Source organism: Macaca thibetana, chromosome 5 (genome assembly GCF_024542745.1).
Source record: "Macaca thibetana thibetana isolate TM-01 chromosome 5, ASM2454274v1, whole genome shotgun sequence".
NCBI classification, from domain to species: domain Eukaryota; kingdom Metazoa; phylum Chordata; class Mammalia; order Primates; family Cercopithecidae; genus Macaca; species Macaca thibetana.
Genome location: NC_065582.1, coordinates 179,565,443 through 179,590,955, shown reverse-complemented (window position 1 = coordinate 179,590,955; position 25,513 = coordinate 179,565,443). Strand labels below are relative to the sequence as shown.

Genomic DNA, 25,513 nt, shown 5'->3' with positions numbered 1-25,513 from the left:
CTTGAGGGGAATCTAGTTTCAGCTGTTAAGAGTTGGTAAAGAAGTGTTCTTTGAAGAGGCAAAGAATAATGTGGATTAATTTGGGAATAATGGAATGCAGGATTTTGTGAACCATGGAATAGAGTTTGAAGGAGAAAACAATGTGGATGTAAATCAGGAAATAGGTACCGCAGAGCATTATGGAAATCAGAGAAGGGGAAAAGAGAATTGACTCAGGGAGGGTCTAACATATGCTGGGTAGTATATTAGTCTGTTCTCATGCTGCTATGAAGAAATATCGGAGACTGATAATTTGTAAAGGAAAGAGGTTTAATTGACTTCCAGTTCCACGTGGCTGGGGAGGCCTCATGAAACTTACAATCGTGGCAGAAGGGGAAGCAAACCTGTCCTTCTTCATATGGCGGCAGGAAGGAGAAGTGCCGAGCAAAGGGGGAAAAGCCCCTTATAAAACCATCAGATCTAGTGGAAATTCACTATCACAAGAACAGTATGGGGGTAACCCCACCCCATGATTCAGTGACCTCCCACCGGGTCACTCCCAGGACAAGATGAGATTTGGGTGGGGACACAGCCAAACCATATCAGGCAGTGACTAAAGCAGGCCCTGGATGGATTTTGTAGCTTTACCTGGCCACAGTGTTAACCAGGGTAACAAATCCCCATTTATCTCTGGAAGATGGTAGAAACTCAAGCCACTCCATGTTTAACTGCTGCCTGAAACGGGGAGAATGGCCAGGGGTAGGAGTTCGAACGTGCACTTTCTTTCACCTCGAAGTCATTAGAAGGCAGAGGAAAGGCCAGAGCTACACATGAAAGCCAGAGACAGGAGATAACCTGTTGGACAATGCCTGGGCTAGTGGGAGGGATGTGATCAACGGGCCTCAGGTAGAAGGGAGAACAACCCTTTCATCAAAACACAAGGGATGGAAGAAATAATGAGTATCTGCATCAGTCATCTTAGTCTAAGTTGTTACTGTAACAAACAATCCCCAAATCTCAGGGGCTTAAAACAGCTAAGGTTTTTCCTTGTTTGTGGCACACACTCATCATAGATTGGCAGGGAACTATGGTCATTAAGTTCAGCCACCGTCTGGAATGTTGCTGGTTCGTGTACCGGAGGGAAGAGAGAGCTCTGCAGGGTGTCGCTTTGGAGGTTCTGGGTTGGATGCAACAGATGTGACTTTCCTTTGTAACTCATTGGCCAGAATTAATCACATGGCCCCACCCAACCCAACGGGGCCAGAAAGTGCCATCCTACTCTGCGCCTAGAAGGCAGAGAATTGGAATTTATTTGGTGAACAGCAGTAATGACTTCTGTATTTTAACCCAGAAAAGCTTCAGTGCTCTCTGAGGTTCTTTCCAGCTCTGCCATCCTGTAATACCAGGACTTTGGGAGGCCAAGGCAGGTGGATCACTTGAGGCCGGGAATTCAAGACCAGCCTGGTCAACATAGTGAAACCCTGTCTCTACTAAAAATGCCAAAAATTAGCACGGCATAGTGGCACGCACATGTAACCCCAGCTACTGGGGAGGCTGAGGCAGGAGAATTGCTTGAGCCCTGGGAGGCAGAGGTTGCAGTGAACTGAGATCGTGCCACTACACTCCAGCCTGGGCAACAGAGTGAGACCCTGTCTCAAATAAATAAAAATGATGGCAACTTCAGCCAGAAAATGTAATGACTGTATAGCCACGTAAGACTGCCTCTCAGAATGCTTCTTATCACATTCTTTGCTTATAAAGTGCAAGATTTGATGGCTCCTCCAATTGCTAGCAAGCCAGGAGTATGAAATTCAGGAGCTGGGTCAATTGGGAATTAGTGGCTGCATTGCAATTGTGACCAGAATCATAAAAAAGAGGAACTAAGGAGTTACTGGAAAGATTTTAGGACAATAGTTTTCAAACTCTGGCATAAGAATGAACACTATGCAGCCTTAAAAAAAAGAATGCAGATTTAGATGTTAGATAGGAAAAGACTTCCAAGTAAACAGACAAATGAAGGACAGGAACAGATTATTACAGTGTGCTACCATTAATGTAAAACAACAACAACAACAAAACAAACAAACAAAAAAACAGGTGGACTGGGCACGGTGGCTCATGCCTGTAATGCCAGCACTTTGGGAATCTGAGGCCGGCAGAAGGCTTGAGCTCAGGAATTCGAGACCAAAATGGCCAAGATGGCAAAAACCTGTCTCTACGGGAAAAAAAAAAATTAACCGCAGTGGTGGTGTGCCTGTAGTTCCAGTTACTCAGGAGGCTAAGGTGATCACTCGAGCCCAGGCGTTCAAGACCAGTAGGGTATGCCTGATCCCAGCTACCTGGGAGGTTGAGGTGGGAGGATCACCTGACACCAGGAGGTCAAGGCTGCAGTGAGGGAGCACAACACTGCACTCCAGCCTGCGAGACACAGGGATCCTGTCTCATCCCCCTGCCGCCAAAAAACAAAAAAAAAAGGTGGAAGCCGTTTTATATATATGTCCAAACACATTAGTATTTCCAAGGATATACAAGAAACTTGTAGTTTCCTGGGAGGGGAACTAGGAAGCTGGGGAGACGATCACTTTCGTGTCATTTATAAATATTACTCATTGAAAAAAATCAACTCCCCAATGCAATGTGGTATCCCAGAAGAGAAAAAGGGCCTTAGTGGGAAACTGGTGAAAGCAGAGTAGTCTAGCTGGTAGTGCTGTACCAATGTCACATTTCTTGTTTTGGCAAATGTATGAAATGCAGTTTTCATGGTTGTTTCCCAGTTCCTAAGTCCATCCTACACATTTCTCCCTCCTCTGTGTGGAACTCACACAGAAAACCTTGACCGTCTTCCATTTTCTGCTTCCCGTGCCTAGCACGCCTCTCCAGCTCTTCCTGACCCTGGAAGCTGTGCTCCTCTTTCAAGGCCAAGCTCACCAGTTACTTGCTCTGAAAAGCTTTCCTAGACCTCCCCCTCAGTGTTCTCCTGGGACACGCTATCTTTATTAGCGCTTGGGACACATGGCTGTCTTTTGATTTCTACCAACTAGGTTCCCCAGAAAGTGGACTCCAAGATGAAAACTAGATGCACGTTTTTTGGGAATTAACACTTGTGGAAGAGAAGGAATGAAAGGTTGGGAGTGGGGAGGAGGTGGGCTGTGTGATGCAATCCCAACAAAAGCCTCAGCAGACCCCACGAGCTCAGAAGCCACCATATCCCTCAAAGTTGTCCCAAATTGCGGTAAGAGAAATAGCGACCTGAGATTTCCAGCCCATTAGTCACTAGATGTAGGCTACCCAGAAAAAGGGCATGACTTAGGCTAAAGCAGCTCTTCTCTGAAAAGGCACTTCCCAGAGGGCTAACTAGCTGAGGGGTGTTTGTCAGCAACACTAGCAGCTGGGGGAGAAAGGCTTCATTCTGGAAGAAGGGTGGGGTATCACATCCACTCTATGTCATCCCTCACCCTGCAACTGCAATCGCTATATTCCCAGTGCAAGGCCTGGAAAACAACGTTCCAATTGGAAAGACTGAAGGTGCTTTGGCTCTCTGAAGGCAGAGGCCTGGACCACAGGATTACATATGGTTTCTTCGCACACTAAGAAGCAAGTGTGTTTTTTCCTCCCCCAGTTCCCAACAGCACACAGAGACAAAGCTTCCCTTCGATTAGAGGCTAAGAGCCTCAGAAACTGTTAAGTTGTTCACTCTCCATTTGACCGTGAGAACAATCTGGGAGACAGCAGATTTCATTCTTAAAAGAGTAACATTTCTCAATAACCTTTTAGGTCTTTTCAAGCAAATGAATACTTTTATTAACATGGTAAGTTTTTTTTGTTTGTTTTTAACACGGTAGGGTTTTGACCTCAAATATTTGTTAGGTCTGCTACTCAAATGAACTTATAGCTGGACAACGTATGAACCTTGAAGATGCCTCTTCCAGTCCAGTTTAGGGTCCAATGCAGACAATTCCATACTCTCATCCCCGAGCCCCTCAAGGGCCTCTGCAAAACTTTCATTTTATGCCAAGTCCCCTAAAACGCATCAGGGTATTACATCAACTTGTACAGAATATCAAGATCTTATCTTCTATTTTAGGTTCCATGTCAAGTAAAGCTGAGTTAGGTTGTCCAAACAAACTCACTGGACAGGTTACATAAGATAGTGTACCACATAAAATTTAAACTTTGAACAAAATACATCTCTCCTCCTTTGGTCTCACACAGAAATTAAGTCTCCAATCACAGACAATACTATCCATTCTCCAGCTCTTCTCCAGATTCACGAGTCCCAGCCAGGTCGGCCCATCCGCACTCCCCGTTGAAGTCTGGTCCTTTCTTCAGTAGTTGCTGCACGGAGTCGTCTTCCAGAATTAATGCAGCTCCTTCAGCACTTCCAGAGCTGGAGAACTCCAACTGTGAGTCTCATGTGTCACACACAGAGACCCAAAGTTCCAGGGAGCTATCAGGTCACACAAGAAAGAGCAAAGCACCTCAAAACTTTAGAAATAACCACCAAAGCCCGGGAACAAATGTGACTGCTGCAAGAGCTTACAATCTAGGCCCTAATTCCTGTATGTGAGAGCATTTTCAAACAAAATCACTTTCCAAACAAAAACACGTAACAATCGAAACTCATATTGAGGTCATCAACCACAGACCATAGCAGAAAACGTAGTGTTAAGTGAGACAGAGCAATAGACAGAGGAAAAAAGAGAAAACAAAAGGCTCTCTGGTTTCGGTTTCTCCAGGGTGTCAGCCAATCTCCACCAGTTGACCAGAATCCATTGGCTGTAAACCTAAAGCACAATGAGAAGAAATTCATCATCGAGAGATTAATCCCGGGCACAACGACCCCCAAACCCTCACGACCACCACCGTGCAGGACGCCGCCTCTTCTGGCCACCACCTGACTCCCTCCAGTCTCTAGCAATGTTGACTTGTCCTACGCCTTCCCCGAAAATCCTCTATTTCCACCCCCGCTTGCTGGATGGCCCGGGACCTCGTCCCTTTCTGTTTCCTTGGCGACTCTGAGATTTATGAACCTTCCACTGAACACGCATCACGCCCAAACCCGGCCACTCTGATTATCCCACGCCGCCACCGTCAAAACACACAACACGAAGACGGGGCCCAGATCCGCCCTGACCCGAGCACGCCTTTATTCTCCCGCCCCACCCCCGATCCCGGTGCATCTTGATGAAATCGTCGCTCTCCAGGAGCAGCCAAGCTGGGGCCGCTCCTCTGCCCGGCGCGGGTGCCCGACTTACCGCCGACCGCGCTCACGACGACTCGCTCTTCTCTATCCGCCGGACCAGCTCCACCAGCATCTCTGCCATCTTCGCGATCTCCTTGGCCTTCTCCTCGGCCTTCTCGCACCTCTTGGCCGCCCGGCCCTCGGCCGCGTCGCCCGGGTTCTGGAGGTGGTTGAGCGCGCTCTCCTCCGAGGCCTCCACCTGCGTTTTGATCTGGATGAGCATATTGTCCATCTCCCACAGCTTGCTCCGGTTCCGCAGGTACGCCCGCCCGTGCTCGCGCGTCAGCGACGCGATGTCCTCGCGCATCTCGTTGATGACCGGGAGCAGAAACTGCTCGAAATCCTCCTCCGGCTCCAGCACCTCCACTTCCTCCGGTTCCGCCAGCTCGACGATGTCCAGGGGCCGCATCTCTTCCCACTGCCTCGGAACCGCAGTAGCGATGTCTGTTGGAGAGAGAAAACCGACACTCGCTATGCTTAGCAACAGAGAGCCCGAATATTCCTGAAAACTTTTACCCTTTTTCAACTTTTCTCCTCAGAGAAGCCACGGAGAAGCAACTTACGCGTAGAGTAACGGCGAACAAAATGGAGTCCCAGCCGTCAACCAGCGCTCTGCGCGTTGCGGCCCCTTTCACGACACAGCCGGGCCTCTTTACGGTCAGGGGGGCGAGCTGCGGGCGCGCGCACGTCTAGAAAGAGAGGCGCCGGGGGCACCGTCGCGGCCGCACGGACGCGCACGCAGGCACGCGCGGGCACAAGCCCGCACGCTCTCGCTCGTTCCCGCCTTCCCCTTACCTCCGTGCGTCACCATTTTTCTACTGTGTGTTTGGAGGGTGACCTCTTCTGGGTGTTTCCCTCCTAGAGGGCTTCTCGGGCACGCGAGTTTACTTTTTTTTTTTTTTTTGAGACGGAGTCTGGCTCTGTCGCCCAGGCTGGAGTGCAGTGGCGCGGTCTCGGCTCACTGCAAGCTCCGCCTCCTGCGTTCACATCATTCTCCTGCCTCAGCCTTCGGATTACAGGCGTCCGCCACCACGCCGGACTAATTTTTGGTAGAGACGGGGTTTCACCGGTGAGTTTACATTTTAAAAAAAGACCTCCCACACTTCCCGGGCGCGGTGGCTCACGCCTGTAATCTCAGCACGTTGCGAGGCCGAGGTGGGTGGATGGCTTGTGGTTGGGAATTCGAGACCAGCCTGGCCAACATGGGGAGACCCCGTCTCTCCCAAAAATACAAAAATTAGCCGGGCGTGGTGTTGCTTGCCTGTAATCCCAGCTGCTTGGGAGGCTGAGACAATCGTTTGAAAACGGGAGTCGGAGGTTGCAGTGAGCCCAGATCGCGCCACTGCTCTCCAGCCTGCGCATCAGAGTGAAACACCGTTGCAAAATAAATCAAATATAAATGAAAATTTAAAAGGGCCTTCCACACTAGAAGAGGAGGATCCTTCGTGATAATGCAGCGACCCCCGCTGGACGCTTAAAGCCTCTTCCTCTCACGCAGGGGGACCTGAGCCCCCTCAGCCATTTTATTTACTTATTATTATTTGAAAAGGTGTTTTTTTGTTGGTTTTTTTGTTTGTTTGTTTGTTTTTGTTTTTTTTGAGGCAGGGTCTCTCTCTGTCACCCAGGCTGGAGTCCAGTGGTGGGATCATGGCTCCCTGCAGCCTTGAACTCCTGGCCTCAAGTGATCCTTCCACTTCGGGCCTCCCAAAGTGCAGGGATTACAGGCATGAGCCGTGCGCCCGGCCCTCACTGCCTTTTTAAAGAGTTTTCCTTCTTCCTTGGATGAGAGTCAGGTCTGGGTGTCTTTTCACCAAACCGGCCTCCCCACACCCCAAGGTGGAGCCTGGCTGCTCCGTCCTGAGGCCCCAGCAGACCCATGTTTAGTGCGTGGTGCAAGGCGCTGTCCACCGCCTCTGAGCCCTTCCACTGGATCCTGGGCTCTTTGGGGTCTTAGCTCTGTGGCCCTAATACCCTAACGCCCTGGGCAGAGCTTGGCGCATATTGGTAAACTTGCCTTAACATCCACTCAACACAGAATGAGGAGAGATATGTTAATTTCCTAGCTTGTTGTCCCATTCCCAAACAGCAATAAACTTTTCAGAAATCCAGCTTGCATAAATCCCATGGATTTGGCTTTCATTTTCCAGTTAAAGGGACACATCACAGTTTTGACTATAGCAGAATTAAGGATTCAGAGAAACGAAAGTGTATGTTTAGACTTTTCTCAGGTTCTTAATATTTTGGTTGATCTTGTAAAAACTCAACTTTTGGGTTTACTTGTGTGAAAGGAAAATAAATCTCGGGACCCCAAAATCACTAAGCCAAAGGGGAAAGTCAAGCTGGGAACTGCATCAGGCAAACCTGCCTCCCATTCTATTCCTAAAAAAGATAGCTACTAAGATTAAAAAGCTACATACCTCCCTCACAAGGAAATTCCTTGTGGACAACTGGCAGAACTCAAAGCCACCCCTCTGGTCACTGAGATAGATGCATCTCTGACTGCCTCCTTTGGAAAGGCCAATCAGAAACTCAAAAGAATGCAACCGTTTGTCTCTTATCGACCTATGACCCGGAAGTCCCCTCCCTGCTTCGAGTTGTCCCACCTTTCTAGACGGAACCAATGTATACCTTACATATATTGATCGACGTCTCATATCTCCCTAAAATGTATAAAACCAAGCTGTGCCCGACCACCTTGGGCACATGTCTTCAGGACCTCCTGAGGCTGCATCACGGACACACATCCTTAACTTTGGCCAAAATAAACTTTCTTAATTGACTGATGCCTGTCTTAGATATTTGGGGTTCACACTTGATATATCAGAGACAGCTAGCTCATACACTTTTTATATGAATAAAAATAAGTGACTCAGACAAAAATGCGATACTACTAAGCACCTATTAGAATAGTCAAAATCCAGAACACCTACAACACCAAATGCTGTTGAGGGCTCGGATCAACAGGACCGTTTTTAGTTTTTGTTTGTTTTTGAGATGGAGTCTCAGCTCTGTCACCCAGGCTGGAGTGCAGTGGCGCGATCTCCACTCACTGCAAGCTCCGCCCCCTGGGTTGTTGCCATTCTCCTGCCTCAGCCTCCTGAGTAGTTGGGACGACAGGCACCCGCCACCATGCCCAGCTAATTTTTTTTGTATTTTTAGTACAGACGGGGTTTCACCGTGTTCGCCAGGATGGTCTCGATCTCCTGACCTCATGATCCGCCCGCCTTGGCCTCCCAAAGTGCTGGGATTACAGGCGTGAGCCACTGCGCCCGGCCTCAACAGGAACTTTTATTCCTTGCTTGTGGGAATGCAAAATTATGCTGCCATTTTGGAAGACAGTTTAGTAGTTTCTTACAAAACTAAACCATATTCTTACAATAGAATCCAGCAATCACATTCCTTGGTATTTATCCAAATGAGTTGGAAACTTAGGCTGACACAAAAATCTGCAGGGGGATGTTTCTACCAGCTTTCATTGTAGTTGACAAAACTTGGAAGCAATCTAGATGTTCTTACATAGGTGAATGGATACAAAAACTGTGGTACATCCAGACAGTGGAATATTAATTAGCATTAAAAAGAAATGTGGTATCAAGCCATGAAAAGACATGGAGGAAACTTAAATGCATATTACTTAAGTGAAAGAAGTCAATCTGAAAAGACTCCATATTGTATAGTTCTACCTGTATGACATTCTAGGAAAGGTAAAACTTTGGAGATGATAAAAAGATCAGTAGTCAGGTGGATTGGGAGGGATGAATGGCGGGGGGCACAAGATTTTTAGGGCAGTGGTGAAACTACTCTGTATAATACCGTAACGGTAGACACATGTCATTATACATTCATCCAAACCCATAGAATGTACAGCATTGAGAGTGAGCCTTTATGTAAGCTAAGGACTTTAGGTGATTATGATGCATTAATATGGATGCATCAGTTGCAACAAACTCACCACTGTGTGGGAGATGTTGATGGGAAGGGGGAGGGTATGCAGGTTGGGGGACAGATGTTGTATGGGAGCTCTCTATACTTTCTGCTGTGAACCAAAAACTGCTTTAAAGTTTATTTAAATGGGAGGAAATAAACCCACCAAAAAAACAAATGAACTCATCCACAAGTTGAAAAACAGCGTTTCTTCCCTGGGATGAGGTTAAATTGGGCCCCACTCCTCCAGGTGTTCTTGTGCAGGGCAGAAATGCCAGGTGCACAACATGCATTTGGGGGCTGATCACTAGCGTTTCTTTGTTTTCTCTTTTATTTATTTCTTTTGAATTTTTTCTTTCCCTTTTTTTTTTTTTGAAACGGAGTTTCACTTAGTCGCCCAGGCTGGAGTGCAGTGGTGTGATCTCGGCTCACTGCAACCTCTGCCTCCCGGGTCAAGCAGTTCTTCTGCTTCAGCCTCCTGTGGCTGGGATTACAGGCGCCCACCACCATGCCTAGCTAATTTTTGTATTTTTAGTAGAGATGGGGTTTTGTCATGTTGGCCTGGCTGGTTTTGAACTCCTGACCTCAAGCAATCCGCTCGCCTCGGCCTCCCAAAGTGTTGGGATTACAGGAGTGAGCCACTGTGCCCAAACTCTCTTATTAATTTCTGTTCTTATCTTTATTATCTCCTTTCTACTTTCTTTGATTTATTCTGTGCTCTTTTTAAAATTTCCTAGGTGAAACTCAACTCATTAATGGTTTCTTTTTTTCTAACGTAGCATTTAAGATCTTAAATTCCCATCAAGCATGACTTTAGCTGCATCACACAACTTTTGATACTGGTATTTTCATTATTTAGTTCTAAGTGTACTTTTATTCCAATTATAATTTTTTGATCCATAAATTATTAGAACTGTGTTTTGGCCAGGCGCAGTGGTTCATGCCCGTAATCTCAGCACTTTGGGAGGCCGAGGCAGGCAGATCACAGGAGTTTGAGGCCAGCTTGTCCAACATGGCAAAACTCCGTCTCTACTAAAAATACAAAAATTAGCCAGGCATGGTGATGGGCACCTGTAATCCCAGCTACTTGGGAGGCTGAGGCAGGAGAATCGCTTGAACCCAACAGGCGGAGGTTGCAGTGAGCCAAGCAACAAGAGTGAAACTCTGTCTCAAAAAAACAAAACAAAACAAAAACCAAAAAAAAAAAAAAAACCCCAAACTGTGTTTTAAAAATTTCAACCACATTAGAGCTGTTTATGCTTTTCTATTACTGATCTCTAACTTAATTGTATTCTATTTAGAGATGGAGTTCAGTTTGATAGTGAGTCTCTGAAATTTGTAAACATTTCGGCCTGGGCAATTGCAGCACACTGTGTGTGTGTGTGTTTGAGAAGAGGGAGCATTCTGTAAGGCTGGGACCAGGACTTTATGCATGTCCACCAACTCCCACCTCCAATGTTGCAATAGCTTCCTGTTTTTGCCTCATTCATCTATAGCATAATCTCTACATAGATTCCATTCCTTTGGTGCATTGCGGAGTTTGTCTGGATTCATTTTTCTTTCTCTTGGCTAAATTATTTATAAATTTAGAAATTCTTCAGAAATTGTTGAAGTCAAAGATGCAGTTTTGCAAACCAGTTTGACTGTGGGCAGCCCCAGGGCTTCATTAGCTGTAGCCTGAGAACAAACACAGGTGCAAACAAAACCAGGGTATTTCAGCTGGTAAATGCTGCCATGAGGCAGAACTTGCTTTTCCCCAGGCTGGAAACTGGATAACAGTTTTTCCTGGACCAAATGAGGAAAGGCAGGGCCACATGGGGGAAGAATTGGAACTCCCAGTCCTATGGCTCAGCTGTAAATACTGAAGAGTGGCGCAGAGAAAGAATTGTTTTGTTCCCTCTTGGGAGGGGACATGATGCTGAGGGCACAGTGTGAGAGGCTTGGGGTGCGGGGAGGCCTTTAATGCTTCCCAGGGACAGCACAACCCCTGGACACCTGGGCAGCCTCTGGGGAAGGAGTGGAGCTGCCTGCACACCTGTGGTCCTAGTGAGACGGCAGGAGGCGGGACTCTGGAGACAGGGCTGAGATGTCAGACCAGACTGAGGACTAGCTAAAACAGGGAAGAGGTAGAAGCACCTCTCCAGAATACATGCCCACCAGCGTGTCATGTCAGTTTACCATTGCCATGACAACACCCGGATGTTACTGCCGCTTTCCATGGCAACAGCCTTATGACCCAGAAGTTACCACCCTATTTCTAGAAATTTCTGCATAATCTCCCCCTTAATTTGCACATAATTAAAACTGGGTATTGGCTGGGCACTGTGGCTCATACCTGTAATTCCAGCACTTTGGGAGGCCGAGATGGGCGGATCACCTGAGGTCAGGAGTTTGAGACCAGCCTGGCCAACATGGCGAAACCCCATCTCTACTAAAAATACAAAAATTAGCTGGGTGTGATGGCACGTGCCTGTAATTCCAGCTACTGGGGAGGCTGAGGCAGGAGAATCACTTGAACACAAGAGGTAGAGGTTGCAGTGAGCTGAGATTGTGCCACTGCACTCCAGCCTGGGTGACAGAACGAGTCTGCCTCAAAAAAAAAAAAAAAAAAAAGTGGGTATAAATACGACGTGGAACTGCCTCTGAGTTGCTACTCTGGGCACATTGCCTATAGGACAGCCCTGCTCTGCAAAGGATTGGTACCTCTGCTGCTGCTGCTGTACTCTGCCACTTCAATAAAAGTTGCTACCACCACCGGCTTGCCCAGAAATTCTTTTCTGGGTAAAGCCAAGAATCCTCCTGGGCTCAGCCCCAATTCTGGGACTCACTTGTCCTGCCTACTAGGGGACCTGCTCAACATTGCTGGTCCTGGTAGCAGATGCAGAGGCTGAGCTGTGCCACTGCCTGAGGTGGGGAGAGCCTAGTGCTATGGACTGAATGTTTGTGTCTCCTGCAAATTATGTTGAAATCCTAACCACTGATGAGATGAGGCCTTTGGGTAGTGATTAGGGTTAGATTTGGTCATGAGGGTGGGGTACCTATCACAGGATTAGTGCCTTGTAAGAAAAGATGCAAGAGCTCTCACTCTCTACTTTCCGCTATGTGAGTCTACGAAAAGAAGACTGTTACTGGCCAGGTCCAGGTCTGTTCTGGCCGTGTGCAGTAAATCAATCACTGTGACATGGGTTCTGCAAAAGAAAAGAGATTTATTCTCAAGGGCACGAGGTGAGGATGTGGGAAAACAGCTCTCAAATTCACTTCTCTGAAAATCAGGCTTAGGGATATTTATGGGTTAGAGAAGTGGGGTGGATTAAGGCTTGGGAAAAGATGATTGGCAGTGGGGAAAAATGAAGTAACAGGTTCATTTTGCACAAGTGTAGTCAGGGTTCATGACATTTCATAGGACATATGTACAGAAAATGGTGGTGTTAGCATGATCTGAGGGTGGAGTATTTGGCCCTCTGATGTCCAAAGGCCACCTCTCAGGCACTTGTGCGGGCCCAGTTGAAGAGTTGGTGGTTGCAGCTGGTTTGAATTGGACAGGAGCTGGCCCAAGTTCCTGAAAAATAACTGAAGCAACCATTACCATGGTGACCTGCAAATGTTATCTATAAAGTAGCCAGTGAAGGTCAGGTGCAGTGACTCATGCCTGTAACCCTAGCACTTTGGGGGACCAAGGTGGGAGGTTTGCTTGAGCTCAGGAGTTTGAGGCTTCAGTGAGCCATGATCATACCACTGCACTCCAGCCTAGGCAACAGAGTGAGATCCTGTTTCTTAAAAAGTAAAATAAAAAATAAAGTAGTCAGTAAAGGTTTAAATTTTAGCATTCAGTGATGCATACTTCAGCTACTGTGACCTTCAGCTTCATAGAAAAAGGGAGAAAAAATAACCAAAAGCAAGTGACCCAAAACAAGCAGGGTAGGCAGACCTCATCAAATTAACCACTCGGTTTAAAGATGGCCATTTGCAAACCAGGAAGACAGTCCTCACCAGCCTCCAGATCTGCTGGCACCTTGCCCTTGGACTTTCTGGGCTCAAGAACTATCAGAAATAAATGTTTGTTGTCTAAGCCATCCAGTCTGGGGTAATTTGTTATATCAGCCTGAAGAGCCTAATAGCTGGTATCTGTCCCTAAGGAAGTCATAAGCAGACTGGCTTCCTCTCCTTTGCCCTTTGCTTGCTGTGGGCCCGAAGCGTGTAAACGGCCATGCTTCCTCCACTTTCTGTTTTGCTGCTTCTCCAGAGACTTGAACAGCTTGACAGAACCAAAGCCTGAAGTTATAAATGGATGGGAAGAGTGGGAATGTACATACGGTCCAAAGATTTTATCTTGCTATGGGAGAAAGAGGAAGGACAGCAGGCAACAAAGCCGTCTTTGTGGTGGTGAAGGATAATCATTATTTTATTTTGTTATTCCAGAAAGGAAATAGAGGCTTATTTGTAATTATTATGCCAAAACAATCAAGAACTAAACTACTAGAAAAATTGAAAAGACTAGTAGAATTTTCAAAGTAATGAGGAGAAAAAAGAGAAGAAAGTAGGACTCTGGAAAATTGAAAAGAAAAGGGAAAATGAGGAGAGAAAACAATGAAGTAAAACGAACTATAAATAGAAAAGAGAAGAAATATTTAATAAAATCCAATCATGGCCAGGCATGGTGGCCCACACCTGTAATCCCAGCACTTTGGGAGGCCGAGGTGGGCAAATCAGTTGAGGCCAGGAGTTTGAGACCAACCTGGCCAACATAGTGAAATCTCATCTCTACTAAAAATACAAAAAATTAGCTGGGTGTGGTGGCACATGGCTGTAATTTTGGGAGGCTGAGGCAGGAGAATTGCTCAAACCCAGGATGCAGAGGTTGCAGTGAGACAAGATCACGCCACTGCACTCCAGCATGGGCAACAGAGTGAAACCCTGTCCCAAAAAATAAAATAAAATCCAGTCAGTGAGCACAATAACCTTTCTTAAAAGATAGCAACTGGCAGTTGGGGTTAAAATCTAAAATTAAGGTATATGTTATATATAAGAAACACACCTATAATGAAGTGGCAAGGAATGTATAAAAATTAAGGGATAAAGCAGAATTTAAGGTTAAAATATGAAACAAAGAAGAGGAGCATTGTGTAATGATAAATATGACTTACAAATAAGTTATACATTTCAGTTATCTAGTGCTATGCTCATGACACCCCAAATCGTTTTTTTTTTTTCCCTTGAGATAGGGTCTCAGTCTGTTGTCCAGGCTGGAGTGGCATGGCATGATCAACGCTCACTGCAGCCTTGACCTCCCAGGCTCAAGTGATCCTCCCACCTCAGCATCCTGAGCATCTGGGACCACAGGTGTGCACCATCATGCCTGCCTAATTTTTTATTTTTTTAGAGACAAGTTCTTACCATGTTTCCCAGGCTGGTCTTGAACTCCTGGACTCAATCGATCCTCCCACATTAGCCTCCCAAAGTGTTGGAATTACAAGTGTGAGCCACCACACCTGGCCCAAATCTTATGGTACTTACTTAGCACCATAACAATCATTTGTCACAATTCTGTGGGTTAGGAGTTTAGGCAGGGCTCAGCTGGTTGGTTCTTCTGCTTCATATATAGTTTATCACCTAGAGGCACTTACTCTGCTGTGTTGAGCTGCTACCCGTAATGGTTGAAAAAATCCAAAAAAGGTCTCACTCACATGTCTTAACTGGGGTGTTGGAATGGTCAGAGGCATTCTCTTTCACTACCTTAGTGAGAAGGATTCATATGCTCCCTTTGGATGTAAGGAAAGCTGGGGAATGTGGACCCTGTCTGGGAAGCCACTTCTCAGCTAAAACTGTCATTTATATCATGGAGGGGAAGAATGGATGCCAGCAGAAAGCCAACTAGCCCTGACACAACCAAAAACATCCTCTTATTTTTTAAGCCAGTTTGAGCTACATAAAAAGTCTGGATTGTATAAAAAGAGCTGTTAGATATAAGATGTGAATTTGGACTTGTTTTATCTTTTTCCATTTATATATTTCACAATTTTTGTATTTTTCTTTTAAATATTTTAAATATTTTAAATATTTTTTGGTGAAAACAACATATATGCAACATTATTTATATTCTCATATATACATGTGCATTTACCATGTATATCATATATATGAGAGAATATGAGTAACAACATTATATATATATATGTGTATATAATACAGTTTCACCTATGAATAATTTTAAAGGAAACTCACATGTTAACAATAAACTAAATCAGGAAATAAAACCATGCCACACCTAGAAATCCAGGTATGTTCCTTCTTAACCCAGATTTCCCTCGCCTCACTGAAGGTAACCCCTTTTGTGACTTCTAGTTTCCCTTCCCTTCCCTTTCCCTTCCCTTCCCTCCCCTCCACTCCCCTCCCTGCCCCTCCCCTCCTTTCCCTTCTCTTCTTTCTTTCTTTTTTTTTTGAAACAGGGACTTTCTCTGTCACCCAGGCTGGAGTGCAGTGGGATAATCTCAGCTCACTGCAGCCTCAACCTCCTAGGCTCAAGCAATCCTCCTGCCTCAGCCTCCTGAGTAGCTGGGACTACAGGCATGTGCCACCACGACCTGTTATTTATTTATTTATTTATTTATTTATTGTAGAGATGGGGTTTTGCCATGTTGCTTAGGCTGGTCTTGAACTCCTGGGTTCAAGTGATCTGCCATCTTAGCCTCCCAAAGTGCTAAAACTACAGGACAGAGTCACTGTACCCAACCTTGGCTAGTCATTTCTTTGCTTTCTTTGTTGTTTTATCCACTAGGAATGCAATCATAAAGAATATAGTATAGTCTTTCCCACTTTTGAACTTTATGTAAATGGAATCATAGTTATTCATTTGTGTATTGCTGCTTTTGCTCAATATAATCTATCTATCATCTATCTAACATCTATCTATCATCTATCTAACATCTATCTCTCATCTATCTAACATCTATCTCTCATCTATCTATCTAACATCTATCTCCTATCTATCTATCTATCTATCTATCAATCAATCATCTATCATCTATCTATCATCTCTATCTGAGATTCACCTGTGTTGATGCAGGTAAGGATAGTTTACTCATTTTGATTGCTCTATGGCAGTGAGTTTTAAAATTGAGTGTGCATCAGAAAACCCAGGAAACTTGTTAAAACACATGTTCCAGGGTCCATCCCTAGAGTTTCTGATGTATTTGATCTGGGATAAGGCCTGAGAATTTGTGTTTCTAACAACTCCCCAGGTGATGCTGGCGTGTGGGAGCTGCACTTTGAGACCTGCTGCTCTGTAGTATTTTCTTGTACAAATAAACCACCCTCTATTTATCCAAGTACTGGTAAGGGGCCTATGAATGGTTTTAATTTACAACTATCATGAACAATGCCACTGAACAGTCTTACATTTTCTTGTGCACATGAACATGATTCTTTTCTTTTTATTTTTTTTTGAGACGGAGTCTCTCTGTCGCCCGGGCTGGAGTGCAGTGGCGCATTCTCTCTCGGCTCACTGCAACCTCTGCCTCCCGGGTTCAACCGATTCTCTTGCCTCAGCCTCCCGAGTAGCTGGGGCTACAGGTGTGTACCACTACACCTGGCCAATTTTTTTTTTTTTTTTAGTAGAGATGGGGTTTCATCATGTTGGCCCAGGCTGGTCTTAAACTCCTGACCTCCCTCAAGTGATCTGCCTGCCTTGGCCTCCCAAAGTGCTGGGATTACAGGCGTGAGCCACTGCGCCTGGCCAAACATGATTTTCTAGCTTACACGCCTAGAACAGAATTGCTGGGTCCAGAGCATGCGTATCTTTAACTTTAGAAGATAACATGGAATTATTTTCTTAAGTTTGCTTCTTCTGTTTACTCTCATATTAGAAGTCTAAGGGAGTTTTCATGATTGCCCATATTTTTAATCTTTTAAATAGAAAACATGGCAGATGTGAAACAGTATCTTATTGTGGTTTTCATTTGCGCAGACCTGATTACTAAGGAGGTTGACCATCTTTCACTGCTGGGGTTTCAGCAGGGGCTGTCCGTGTATGATGCGAGGAAGTGTCAGGTTTCTTTTCGTTCCAGGTGAGCAGGCAGTTGTCACAGCACCTCTGCCATGCAACCATTCTTCCCCACCATGAGGCACCCCATCTTTCTCTCTCTTTTTTTTTTGAGACCGTGTTTCACTCTTGTTGCCCAGGCTAGAGTGCAGTGGCGCGATCTCGGTTCATCGCAACCTCCGCCTCCCGGGTTCAAGCGATTCTCCTGCCTCAGCCTGAGTAGCTGGGATTACAGGCATGTACCATCACGCCCGGCTAATTTTTTAGTTTTTTTTAGAGATTGGGTTTTACTATGTTGCCCAAGCTGGTCTTCAACTCCTGGGCTCAAGTGATCTGTCCCCCTCAGCCTCCCAAAGTGCTGGCTGCACCAGGCCAGCCAGACTATTCTTAGTCTTTTTTTTTTTTCGGACAGTCTCGCTCTGTTGCCCAGGCATGGCTCATTGCAGCCTTGACTTCCCGGGCTCAGGGGATCCTTCCACCTCAGCCTCCTGAGTAGCTGGGACTACAGGCGTGTGCCACACCCAGTTAATTTTTGTTACTATTTATAGATACGGGGTCTCCCTATTTTGCCCAGGCTGGTCTCAAACTTTTGGACTTATGCGATCCTCCTGCCTCGACCTCAGCCCAACTATTCTTATCTGGGTGTGTAGAAACCGGCAGCTAGCCGCTTCCAGGATCGCTGGTCAGTGCAGTTCTCTCTTATCTCTGCTGAAAGTCCTCTTTCCCTGAGGCTGTTTTTAATGAATAGTCTGTAAGCTTAAGGAAAGCTGTAATTATACTCAAGCAAACAAAATGTTTCTTTAGCGTAGACTCAGTACTGTTATATTAGCACCCACCCTCCTAGAAACAGAGCCCAGAGAGCTGCCTTGCCCCTTCTGCCATGTGAGGACGGAACAAGATGGCACCATCTGTAAACCAGGAAACAGGCCCTCCCCCAGACCGAATCTGCTGGCACCTCGATCTTGGACTCCCAGCATCCAGAATTGGGAGAAATAAATTCCTGTTGTTGATAAGCCACTCAGCGTACGGTATTCTGTGACAGCAGCCCAAATGGACAAAGATGTGCACTTTCGTGTTTTCTTTTTTTTTGAGACAGAGTTTCGCTCTTGTCGCCCAGACTGGAGTGCAATGGTGCGATCTTGGCTCACCACTATCTCCGCCTCCTGGGTTCAAGCGATTCTCCTGCCCCAGCCTCCCGAGTAGCTGGGATTACAGGCATGCACCACCATGCCAGGCTAATTTTGTATGTTTAATAGCGATGGGGTTTCTCCATGTTGGTCAGGCTGGTCTCGAACTCCTGACCTTAGGTGATCAGCCCGCCTCGGCCTCCCAAAGTGCTGGGATTACAGTCATCTGCCACCAAGCCCGGCTAATTTTTGTATTTTTTTAGAGAAGGGGTTTCACTATGTTGGCCAGGCTGGTCTCGAACTCCTGGCCTCCAGTGATCCACCCACCTCAGCCTCCCAAAGTGCTGGGATTACAGGCACGAACCACTGCACCCAGCCCCAGTGCACTTTAGAATCATCCTGTCAAGTTCCACGATCAACCTGTTGGGGTTTTTATTGGGTTTATGACTATCAGTGAGCAACACAGTTTATTGGGAATTTGGTGGTTGTTGTTTGTAAAAAAAACAAAAAACGAAACAAAAAAACAGGCTGGGCACAGTGGGTGGCTCTAGCCTATAATCCCAGCACTTTGGGAGGCCTAGGTGGGAGGATTGCTTGAGCTCAGGAGTTCAAGACCAGCCTGGGCAACATAGTGAGACTGCGTCTCCACAAACATTTTATAAATTAGTTGGGTGTGGTGACTCATGCTTGTAGTCCCAGCTGCTCAGAGCGGTGGGATGGGAGGACTGCTTGAGCCCAGGAGTTAAGAGGTTCCAGTGAGCTATGATAGTGACACTGCACTCCCACCTGGGTGACAGAGCATGACTCTGTCTCAAATAAAATAAAACAAAAACAAAACAACAAATGGATGCTAGATTTTAGCCAATACTCTGTCTATTGTGGGGGAGGTTTTCCCCTGTCGTCTATATTCTTCTCGCTCTTCCCAGTTGAGGGTGCTGGGTGTTGGAAGGACTGCAGGAGGAAGTGGCTCTCCTGCTGTTTTTGTTCTGAACGGGGATGGTCAGCATGGGTGATGGTACTTTCAGTGCACATGATTTTTCTACAGCCTGGCAGCGCTGGGAATAACATTTCCATAGTCTTTATTTTTTTCTGAGACAGGGTCTTGCTCTATTACCCTGGTTGGAATTAGTGATATGATCATGGCTCACTGAAGCCTCAACCCCCCGGGCTCAAGTGATCCTCCCACCTCCACCCCCAGAGCAGCTGGGACCACAGGTGCACGCCACCACGCTCGTCTAAAAAATAGTTTTTGTAGAGATGGGGTCTCACTATATTTCCCAGGCTGGTCTGGAACACCTGGGCTCAAGCGATCCTCCCGCCTAGGGCTCCCAATGTGTTGGGATTTCAGGCATGAACCACCATGCCCGGCCTCCATAGTCTTCTTTTTTTTTTTTTTTTTTTTTTTTTTGAGACAGAGTCTCGCTCTGTCACCCAGGCTGGAGTGCAGTGGCCGGATTTCAGCTCACTACAAGCTCTGCCTCCCAGGTTTATGCCATTCTCCTGCCTCAGCCTCCCAAATAGCTGGGACTACAGGCGCTCGCCACCTCGCCCGGCTAGTTTTTTGTATTTTTAGTAGAGACGGGGTTTCACCGTGTTAGCCAGGCTGGTCTCGATCTCCTGACCTCGTGATCCACCTGTCTCGGCCTCCCAAAGTGCTGGGATTACAGGCTTGAGCCACCGTGCCCGGCCATAGTCTTCTTTTTGTTTTTGTTTTTTTGGGACAGAGTCTCGCTCTTGTCATCCAGCCTGGAGTGCGGTGGCACGATCTCCTCTGCCTCCCAGGTTTCAGTGATTGATTCCCCTCCTCAGCCTCCCGAGTAGCTGGGACTACAGGCGCATGCCACCATGCCCAGCTAACTTGTATTGTTAGTAGAGATGGAGTTTCACCATGTTGGCCAGTCTGGGCTTAAACTACTGACCTCAAATGATCCGGCTGCTTCGGCCTCCCAAAGTGCTGGGATTAAGGCATGAACTACTGTGCCCAGCCTTCATAGTCTTCTTGACACAGAAACCAAGCCCCATGCAGCCCACATGCTCTAAAGGGCTCTTGCCTCACCCCCTGTGCCCCAGCCTCCCACTGCACATCCATGCCACTGGTGGCTGCTCACCTGACCCCACAGGGGTGGCCTATTGCTTGGTCAGCAGCTCCAGCCCAGCTCCTGTCTGGCCAAACCAGAGAATGTCTTTGCTGTCTAGTGGCCAAACTGTACATTGTCCAAAGAGGTCTGAATCCTTCCAAGCTGGTCCTTTTTGGGTACTTTCCTTCAGCCCTAGAGTACCATGTAATTTCCTACATCTCATAGTTTACTCTTTAAAACAGTTTAGGCCGGGCACAGTGTCTCATGTCTGTAATCCCAGCACTTTGGGAGGCCAAGGCAGGTGGGTCGCCTGAGGTCAGGAGTTTGAGACCAGTCTGGCCAACATGGTGAAACCCTGTCTCTACTAAAAACATAAAAATTAGCCGATGCAGTGGTACACCTGTAGTACCAGATACTCGGGAGGCAGAGGCTAGAGAATTGCTTGAACCCGGGAGGTGCAGGTTGCAGTGAGCTGGGATCATGACACTGCACTCCAGTCTGGGCGACAGAGTGAGACTCTTGTCTCAGGGAAAAAAAAAAGTTTTAAAATTGAGATATAATTCACAGACCATAAAATTTATCTTTCAAAGTTAACAATTCAATGGTTTCTAGTATATTCACAAAGTTGTGCAACCATCATTGCTAATTCCACAATTTCATCATCTTCCAAAGAAACTCCATCCCTGTTAGCTGTCATGCCTCTTCTCTCTTCCCTCAGTCCCTGGCAACCACCAATGTGCTTTGTCTCTTATATACAGATTTGCCTATTCTGGACATTTCACGTAAATAGAATCACACAATATGTTGCCTTTTGTGTCTAGCTTCTTTCACTTAGCGTAATGTTTGCAGGATTCACCCAGGCTGTGGCATGTGTCAGAATGTCCTTCCTTTTTATGGCCAAATAATATTCCATGGTATGGACAGAACACATTTCAAGTCTTAATTGACCTGTGGATGGACATTTGGGTTGTTGCTACCGTTTGACTTTTGAGTAATGCTGCTATGAACGCAGAAGCACAGGTTTTTTGTGGATGGATGCTTTCAATTCTCTTGGGCATAGACCTGGGAAGGTTACACTTTTATCAATATTAATAGTTCTGACATTGGACATCCCTGCTGTGTGGTTTCATCTCGTCATGGACTCTGACGGCTGCTGTGCCTTCTCTGCTCAACAGGCGGTGCCCTGAGACACAGGTGGGCGTCTGGAGCTGGAACTCCAGCTCGGTGCTACAGCTTCTTCTCCTGCCCTGTGGCAGAGCCAAGCCCCTTGCAGGCCTGTTGCCAGCATGGGATGAGTCTATGAAAACAGGCGGCAGGCAGTAGGTCCACAGCTACCACCGGCAGCCCGGGCAAGCCTGGCAGGGCCTGGATGGCAGAAGCGTTTCAGTGCTGCTGTGGGTCTTGTGCTCTGCCTTAGGCAGAACGTCCTGGGTTTGTCTTTTGTGAGTGAATGACACATGAGCGTGCCAAATATCCTTTACTTGGACAGAAGAGGAGAGGGCTGGCTTGAGTGTGGGAGGGGAAGAACCTGGATCTTGTAATGTAATTTTTATTTTAAAAAATTAGGGACAAAACCCCAAATATGACCATTTCCTGCCATTCGCCTGCAGATGAGCAGCTGACTCCCATCCCTCCACGCTGCTTTTCCCTGTCCTGAGTCTGTTCTGTTACATGGAGTTCATGGGGGCAGCCGTGGGGACGGGGCATCTGCCCGGGGCTCACTGCTGTTGAAAGTGAACGAAGAATGTCCGGATTTCCTTTGGGTGGACGGTGATGATGGGGCCTCCTGGTGGCCTCGAGGGAAAGGTGGTGTCACCTAGGGGAACAGAGGTGATCTGTTCAGTGTGGCCCAGGATGCCTCCTCTCAGCCTCCCTCTCACCACGCTGCACCTGTCTACAGTCTGCTGTGGCTCCCAGCCTCCCTCTCACCACACTGCACCTGTCTACAGTCTGCTGTGGTTCCCAGCCTCCCTCTCACCACACTGCACCTGTCTACATTCTGCTGTGGCTCCCAGCCTCCCTCTCACCACGCTGCACCTGTCTACAGTCTGCTGTGGCTCCCAGCCTCCCTCTCACCACGCTGCACCTGTCTACATTCTGCTGTGGCTCCCAGCCTCCCTCTCACCACGCTGCACCTGTCTACATTCTGCTGTGGCTCCCAGCCTCCCTCTCACCACGCTGCACCTGTCTACAGTCTGCTGTGGCTCCCAGCCTCCCTCTCACCACGCTGCACCTGTCTACAGTCTGCTGTGGCTCCCAGCCTCCCTCTCACCACGCTGCACCTGTCTACAGTCTGCTGTGGCTCCCAGCATCCCTCTCACCACGCTGCACCTGTCTACAGTCTGCTGTGGCTCCCAGCCTCCCTCTCACCACGCTGCACCTGTCTACAGTCTGCTGTGGCTCCCAGCCTCCCTCTCACCACGCTGCACCTGTCTACAGTCTGCTGTGGCTCCCAGCCTCCCTCTCACCACGCTGCACCTGTCTACAGTCTGCTGTGGCTCCCAGCCTCCCTCTCACCACGCTGCACCTGTCTACAGTCTGCTGTGGCTCCCAGCCTCCCTCTCACCACGCTGCACCTGTCTACAGTCTGCTGTGGCTCCCAGCATCCCTCTCACCACGCTGCACCTGTCTACAGTCTGCTTGTGCTCCCAGCCTCCCTCTCATCACACTGCACCTGTCTACAGTCTGCTGTGGTTCCCAGCCTCCCTCTCACTCCCCTTGCACCTGTCTAGTCTGCTGTGGCTCCCAGCCTCCCTCTCACCACACTGCACCTGTCTACAGTCTGCTGTGGCCCCCACTGTGGCAATGGCCTGTGGCATCCCCTTCTGCCAGGACTCCTGTGGGTCTCTTGCATTTCTGCCCACTCCGAGGGCAATTCATAGATTTGTCCTGGCCCTAGTGTTGTACTATGTGTCCAACTTCCTCATAGGTGTTGCACTCAAAGCCCAAAAGCTTTCTGAGACCATCTGGTGAGTCTGCCCTTGCCTCACCAGGCTCCCCTGAAGGCATGCCCTGGGGTTGGGCTTCAATCTTGGGAGGCAGCCGTTCACTTATCTATTATTCATCCATCTTCCTTCCTTCTTTCCAACCAACCATCATCTTCCCTCCCTCCGTCCCTCCCTCCGTTCCTTCCCTCCTTCCTCCCACCACCAACTGAGCGTGCACCATGCACCCGCCACCATGCTGTGTGTAGTAGACAACAGGAGCTGCACAGGACAGAAGAAACTCCCGGGGCCAGGAGAGTGGCGGAGGCACTTGGCCTGGTTGGGGACTCTGGGGAGGTCTCCTGGGGAGCTTGAGCAGGTGCTGGCCAGAGTGAATGGGACCTGTGCGTTCCAGGCAGAGGGCATGGTGCAGACAGGGACTGGAGGCTGGAAGCCGCCTGTAGTGCAGGAACTCACAGTGGCATACGCCGTGTGAGGCACGGATGGGCTGACGGGCTGAGGTCGGCAGGGCCGAGGTGGGCAGAAGCCCCTGGGCGCCTGGCTGTCTCACCCAGGGCACATGCAGGGTGTGTGGTCTGCGTGTACACATGTACAAGTGCACACACACGCCTGTGTGGAGCCCTGGCAGGCAGAGACTAACCCAAAGCCTTAACCGACTGTGGTAGATTTGGGAAGGCGGGAAAGCAGCCTCTCGAGGTCGCACAGGCCAGGACAGGCAGATGGTTGGATGTGCACAGAGTCTGACCAGCTCCTGAGCCTAGCTGGGAGTCCTGGGTAGGGAGCTGAAGCGGGGGTCCCCAAACCTCTGCGGCGGCCAGGCCCCGTCCTCCAGCTCCAGCGGTGCAGCATGCTCACATCCCAGGTCCCTGTGAGCGAGCGCTCCTCCACTGCCACCACGGACCCCAGCGCCTGCAGCACAGCCTGCAGGGAGACGAGCAGAGGGACGGTGAGCTGCACGAAGCCCCGGATCTGAGCAGAGAACCAAGACAGCAGCAGGGCGGACACACCACGAACTCGGTGTCCTCAGGGCGCCAGCCCCTGCCCTGGTGCCTGACACAGCTCCCTCATCTGCTCCTCACAGCACATCTGCGAGGACAGCACTGGCCGTGTACTTTACAGATGAGGGCACTGAAGCGGAGGTGCGTGCTTTACCAGGTGGCCGAGCCGGAGGAGCAGCCCGGGAGGTGTGGCATTTTGAGCTGCCCGCCCCATGCAGAGTCCTCCTCTCCTCACATTGCTCAGGTGGCCCCATTTCCAGTCCAGGGAGGAAGCCAGTCAGAGTTACCCCAACCCCCTTTCCCAATAGGCCTTGTCCCAGCCTCCCTTACAGCTAGGGGAGGCCAGAGGCCCTCAGGGGTCTGGAAACGTCTGTGGAGCAGGAGGGGTGGGGGTGGTTCTTGGAGAAGCTTCCGTGTGCTGATGGAGACAGAGAGAGAGAGAGAGAGAGAGAGAGAGAGCCACTCTAGGGCAAAGCCTTTCTGGCCACTACCACCCAGTCCCACCCTACCCTGAAATTTGCTCATGAGGAAGGTCTGTGCCATCTTGTGACCGCAAACAAGCAGATGGCAAAAGACAAACAGCCAGTGTGCCGGTGATGGCGGGAAGACGCCAGTGACCAGGCCCACAGTGACGGTGCTGGGGGTCCACCCGGACATGCTCTTTGGGTGAGAAAACACTCTGTCCTCTGTTCCAAGCACATCTGGTAAGTGTTTTGTGACCTGCAGCCAAACTAACTGCGTTCCTAACTCAGTGGTCTTTCCACCCTGCCACCGTCCACATCGCGAAGGGAGGCATGGTCCATCCCAACCATCTCCTCCTCTCAGGACCTTGGTGCTTCCATCTGTGAAACAGGGGAGCATAAGATGACCAACTTCCAGGTCCCACGCCGGCCTCCTGGCTCCCCAGGGCAGGCTGGCTGTGTGCTGGGCGCCGGTACCCTCCATGGCCCGGACCTGCTCTCAGACAGGCCAGGGACTGTGAGGAAAGGGACGCCCGCTCCTCTGAGGCAAGGATCATGAAAGAGGACTTGGGGGGTCTAGGAAGACATCATGGTGAAAAGGTCCTGGGGCTTCTCTGGATTCCCCTGAAGACTCAGATGTCGAAGGAGGCCCAAGGCAGAAACACAGAGATTCACAGAAATTCACAGGAATTCTCCACGAGCAGGAAATGAAATAGAAAGA

At 48.4% G+C, this 25,513-nt stretch overlaps 3 protein-coding genes across 5 annotated transcripts in view; 1 reads left to right on the top strand and 2 right to left on the bottom strand.

Annotated features, from left to right (window-relative positions):
• PPP2R2C (protein phosphatase 2 regulatory subunit Bgamma) overlaps positions 1 to 25,513 on the top strand; it is an 873,451-nt gene that overhangs the window by 545,919 nt on the left and 302,019 nt on the right. The gene's annotated exons all lie outside the window — the stretch shown is intronic.
• MRFAP1 (Morf4 family associated protein 1) overlaps positions 3,757 to 25,513 on the bottom strand; it is a 572,854-nt gene continuing 551,097 nt past the window's right edge. The window contains exons 2-4 of the mRNA XM_050792233.1: positions 5,785 to 5,803; positions 5,235 to 5,665; positions 3,757 to 4,763 (exon numbers count right to left, since the gene is read on the bottom strand). Of these exons, the coding sequence (XP_050648190.1) occupies positions 5,247 to 5,630 (384 nt within the window). The 5' untranslated portion in view covers positions 5,631 to 5,665; positions 5,785 to 5,803 and the 3' untranslated portion in view covers positions 3,757 to 4,763; positions 5,235 to 5,246. The remainder of the gene's footprint in view (positions 4,764 to 5,234; positions 5,666 to 5,784; positions 5,804 to 25,513) is intronic.
• Positions 20,968 to 25,513, bottom strand: part of MAN2B2 (mannosidase alpha class 2B member 2) — a 46,868-nt gene continuing 42,322 nt past the window's right edge. For 2 of the 3 annotated variants that reach the window (XM_050792087.1, XM_050792088.1), the window contains exons 18-19: positions 24,137 to 24,254; positions 20,968 to 22,204 (exon numbers count right to left, since the gene is read on the bottom strand). In XM_050792087.1, coding sequence (XP_050648044.1) covers positions 22,107 to 22,204; positions 24,137 to 24,254 — 216 coding nt within the window. In that variant the 3' untranslated portion in view covers positions 20,968 to 22,106. The remainder of the gene's footprint in view (positions 22,205 to 24,136; positions 24,255 to 25,513) is intronic. The other variant, XM_050792089.1, reaches the window with a different exon arrangement.